The sequence below is a fragment of the Mus pahari genome, chromosome 21 (assembly GCF_900095145.1).
Source record: "Mus pahari chromosome 21, PAHARI_EIJ_v1.1, whole genome shotgun sequence".
Taxonomy (NCBI): domain Eukaryota; kingdom Metazoa; phylum Chordata; class Mammalia; order Rodentia; family Muridae; genus Mus; species Mus pahari.
Genome location: NC_034610.1, coordinates 24,318,387 through 24,322,203, shown reverse-complemented (window position 1 = coordinate 24,322,203; position 3,817 = coordinate 24,318,387). Strand labels below are relative to the sequence as shown.

At 54.3% G+C, this 3,817-nt stretch overlaps 1 protein-coding gene across 1 annotated transcript in view; it reads right to left on the bottom strand.

Moving 5' to 3' along the window:
* Pi16 (peptidase inhibitor 16) overlaps positions 1-3,817 on the bottom strand; it is a 9,191-nt gene that overhangs the window by 580 nt on the left and 4,794 nt on the right. The window contains exons 3-6 of the mRNA XM_021221800.2: positions 2,121-2,230; positions 1,742-1,830; positions 516-1,247; positions 186-318 (exon numbers count right to left, since the gene is read on the bottom strand). Coding sequence (XP_021077459.1) covers positions 206-318; positions 516-1,247; positions 1,742-1,830; positions 2,121-2,230 — 1,044 coding nt within the window. The 3' untranslated portion in view covers positions 186-205. The remainder of the gene's footprint in view (positions 1-185; positions 319-515; positions 1,248-1,741; positions 1,831-2,120; positions 2,231-3,817) is intronic.

Below are 3,817 nucleotides of genomic sequence, written 5' to 3'. Positions count from 1 at the left end.
TTCTCTGTGTAGTCCTGGCTGTCCTGGAACTCACTCTGTAGACCAGGCTGGCCTCAAACTCAGAAATTCGCCTGCCTCTGCCTCCCAAGTGCTGGGATTAAAGGCGTGCGCCACTACCCCAGGCGAAGCTCTGGCTTCTAACTTGGAAAAAGAATCCAGAATGGGCATGAGGTCAGTCTCCTCACCAGGCCTTCGGGTGTCTCCCTCAGAACATGCCAGCCGACATCAGCAGGGGAGGCAGCAGCGTCCCCAGGAAAGGGCCCCACGCGTGAGCAGAATTCTTCAAATCCCAGCCGGCCTTTTCAGGGTTCTCAGCACCTGCAGAAAGGAAGGGGGCTGTGCCTCAGCTTGAAAACAGCCCAGCCTCTCCACTCACTCCATGCAAGGTGCAGGCGGCAGCTATGGAGGAAGCATCTTCCAGACGACGCATGCGTTCCCATGCCCCAACCACCGGTCCCAGCACAGGGTACCAGCATCCTGGAGCCAGGAAGGAAAATGCGGACTTCGGGCCTTACCTGTCCAGGATGACTGTAGGGCCAGGGTGCGCCCACCTGTGGCATTACCCGAGGCACTAGGGAAGGTGGACAGGGATGGGGAGGCAGGGTGGCCAGCGTGTTCCAGTGAGGCCTTCTGCCCACCGTGCTCCTGGGCTGGAAGAACTGGGACCAAAGCCTCACTGGAAACAGGCAACTCGGCCTCGGCCTCGGGTGACTCGGACTCGGGCTCTGGCAACTCGGCCTCGGGCTCAGACAGCTCGTCCTTGGGCTCAGCCTCCTCCTGGATTTGGGATAGGGACTCTCCTGTCTCTGCCACGGACATCTTGGGGTACAGCGATTTCTTTGGGCTCACGGAGGTTGCACTCGACTTGCTGGCTTCTTCATCCATAGATTTGGGAACAGGGATATGTGTTGATGTGAGGAAGTTAACTGGCCCTTCATCCAGTGAGGGCTGCAAGTGCGTTGCAGAAACCGAGGGGACCTCAGTGGGAAAAGCCTGAGTCTCTGTTGCCATGGAGGAGGGGCCTTCGGTTGCTAAGGAAGATGGTGCCTTTGTTTCTACCGCAGGTGAGGACTCGGTTGCCAGGGAGTCCGAGACCTTCGTTACCGAGGAGAAATGTAGAGTCCCAGAGGTTGCTAGGGATGGAGTACTGGTTTCCCTGGAGCTTGGGGCTTCAGTTGAGCGGGTGGAAGGGACCTCGGTCACCCTTGGAGGCGAATCCTGCGCCTTTTCCGGGTTTTTCATGGGCTCTGTTTGGCAAGGCCAAGCATTAGCGGACCCCACCCGGCCGCACGTTATCCCACCGAGATGCGCGAGCCTTACCCGTCTGCAGCGGGTGTGTCCCTCTGGTAATGTAACTTCTTGTCATTGACACGACTAACTCCTCCACCCATCGCCCTGTCCAAGCTTCGCTTAGAGGACTGCCTAGCAGGCCCCGCCCATTCGACCACAGACCACGCCCACCACCCGGACCTTCCCGCCCGGCCACGCCCCTTCGCACGGCGCTCCAGAGCCTCGGGATCCCAATTCTCTGTAGGGACTTAAGGATGGAATCTGTCACTTGGAGTTAACGAGTCGCCAAGGCGGCTGTGCAAGGAAGGCAGAAAGTCACAGAGGGTCTCCGCCATCGCATCTCGTAGGCCCGTCTCCTGCTTCTCAGGGCGAGAGTCCTGAGACGCTAAGTCACCCAGGCCCGGGGTAGGGGGGACACCCCACCCCATCTCAGCTCTCGCCTGCCACTCACCACAGAGAGAGTTCTCGCAGCTGTAGCCAAGAGGGCACTGGGAGCAAGGAGTCCCCTCCTGGTAGGGCTTACGGCCCTTCACATTCCCCCTAAAAGAGAAGGCATTGCCACAGGGAAGGCCCGGGCCTTCCTACCGATGATCCTCACGTTCCCCAGACGCACAGCAGATCCCTACACAGGAGCCCACGGGGATGCTGTCCCCCACGAGCTGCTTCCCGGGGATCACGGGCTTTCTCCCTCCCCTTCTCAGCTAACCAAATTAGACCCCTTCTGGGAACATCACAGCTGCCAGAAGGCCCACATCAGCAGCCCACAGCTTCTTTCCTTGAGCTGTGCCCAGTTGTGTCCTCCCCTACGCCTCTAGCCCCTCAGCACTTACGGGGGCTCATAGTTGCACACCAGCAAGTGGATGTTAGCTTCTTCCACGCCCTGGAGCGTCTCGCAGAAGTGGGAGCCACAGCCAATTCTCTCAGTCTTGCTCCACACTACCTAAAGGAGGGAAACCCCAGCAGGTTAGCCCCGGGCTGGGTAACATTGTTCGTCCCAGTCCCCGCGGGACCCTATAGCCACAGGCCAGAACTGCTCACAGCCTCAAGCCTCGGATACACCCTGGCCACTCTCCCGTGACCTCTTTCTAGAGATCCTTAGGGTTTTTTGGTTGTTCAGTTGGTTGCTTTGGTTTTTTTTTCAAGACAGGGTTTCTCTGTGTTGCCCTGGCTGTCCTGGAACTCATTCTGTAGACCAGGCTGGACTGAAGTCCCAGAGATCCCCATGCCTCTGCAATCCGAGTGCTGGGATCAAAGGTGTGCTCCACCTCTGATCGGCTTGATCCCTTTAAACAAGTTTTGTTGTTGTTGTTGTTTTAAAGAATTATTTATTCGGGGCTGGAGAGATGGCTCAGCAGTTGAGAGCATTGACTGCTCTTCCAGAGGTCCTGAGTTCAATTCCCAGCAACCAATAATTCAAAATCATCACTACCACTACCAACAACAAAAAGATTATTTATTTATTTATTTATTTATTTATTTATTTCATGTATATGAGTACACTGTAGCTGTCTTCAGACACACCAGAAAAGGGCATGGGATCCCAATCCCATGGTGGTTGTGAGCCACCATGTGGTTGCTGGGAATTGAACTCAGGGCCTCTGGAAGAGCAGTCAATGCTCATAACCACTGAGCCATCTCTCCAGCACCCAAACAAGGTTTTAAACAGGAGGTCTATGCAAAGGCTCAGAGATAGTGGAGATCTTCAGCCACAGGGAAAATCCAAGGAGGAGTTATTTTGAAACGTTCCCCATTCCAACTAACATTTTAGCTAGCCTTTGTTCTGCCTGTTTTGGGGATCGGCTTGGCTGCTACAATAATTTCTTCCTAAATTCAAAAACAAACCTCTATTAATCTCAGCCATGCCATGTCTTCCTGAATTTCTAACTCAGGAAGTCCTGAGTCCTGCTCGCAGTAGCTGTGGTTCCTTGGATTCCTGTTTGAGCAGGTGGGCTTGGGATAAAAATGGCTCCCAGCTTAGGAAGGAGCCACGGATAGCTTGGTCAGTCTGCCAGGAGTGTGTTGGGCGAGGGTGGGCTGGGATGTCCCAGCAGGGAGGGTGCTGGGACCTTCAACTTCCCAGCTTGGGTGGGTGCTTGTATTGCCTTAAGATTAGAGCTAAAAATACCAGCTCAAAAAGGCACTGGAAATGGGAGGGGACTGTTGGGCTTTTTTTTAACCCCCTCTTTTGGTTTCTGGTGTAATTATTTGTACAATCAGCATTGGGAAGAGACAACAGTCCCTTTAAAACTAAGGCTAGTGTCACTCCCCAAGTCTGAACTTTCCAGAAGCATCCGGAACTGAGTGGTAAGCAAAGGTTATCTAAGAGAGGCCAGAAAGACTGTCAGAAGGTTCCAGAAACCTTTCTCCATTGAGCGTGTGCTTTCTGCCTACACAGTGTTTTTAGAAACTTTTTTTTTTTTTTTAAATTGGGGTCGAGGGGATCGCTTGGTGGCGACTGCCTTTACCCACTGCCTGCCTTCTTCTTCTTCTTCTTCTCCTTCTCCTCCTCCTCCTCCTCCTCCTCCTC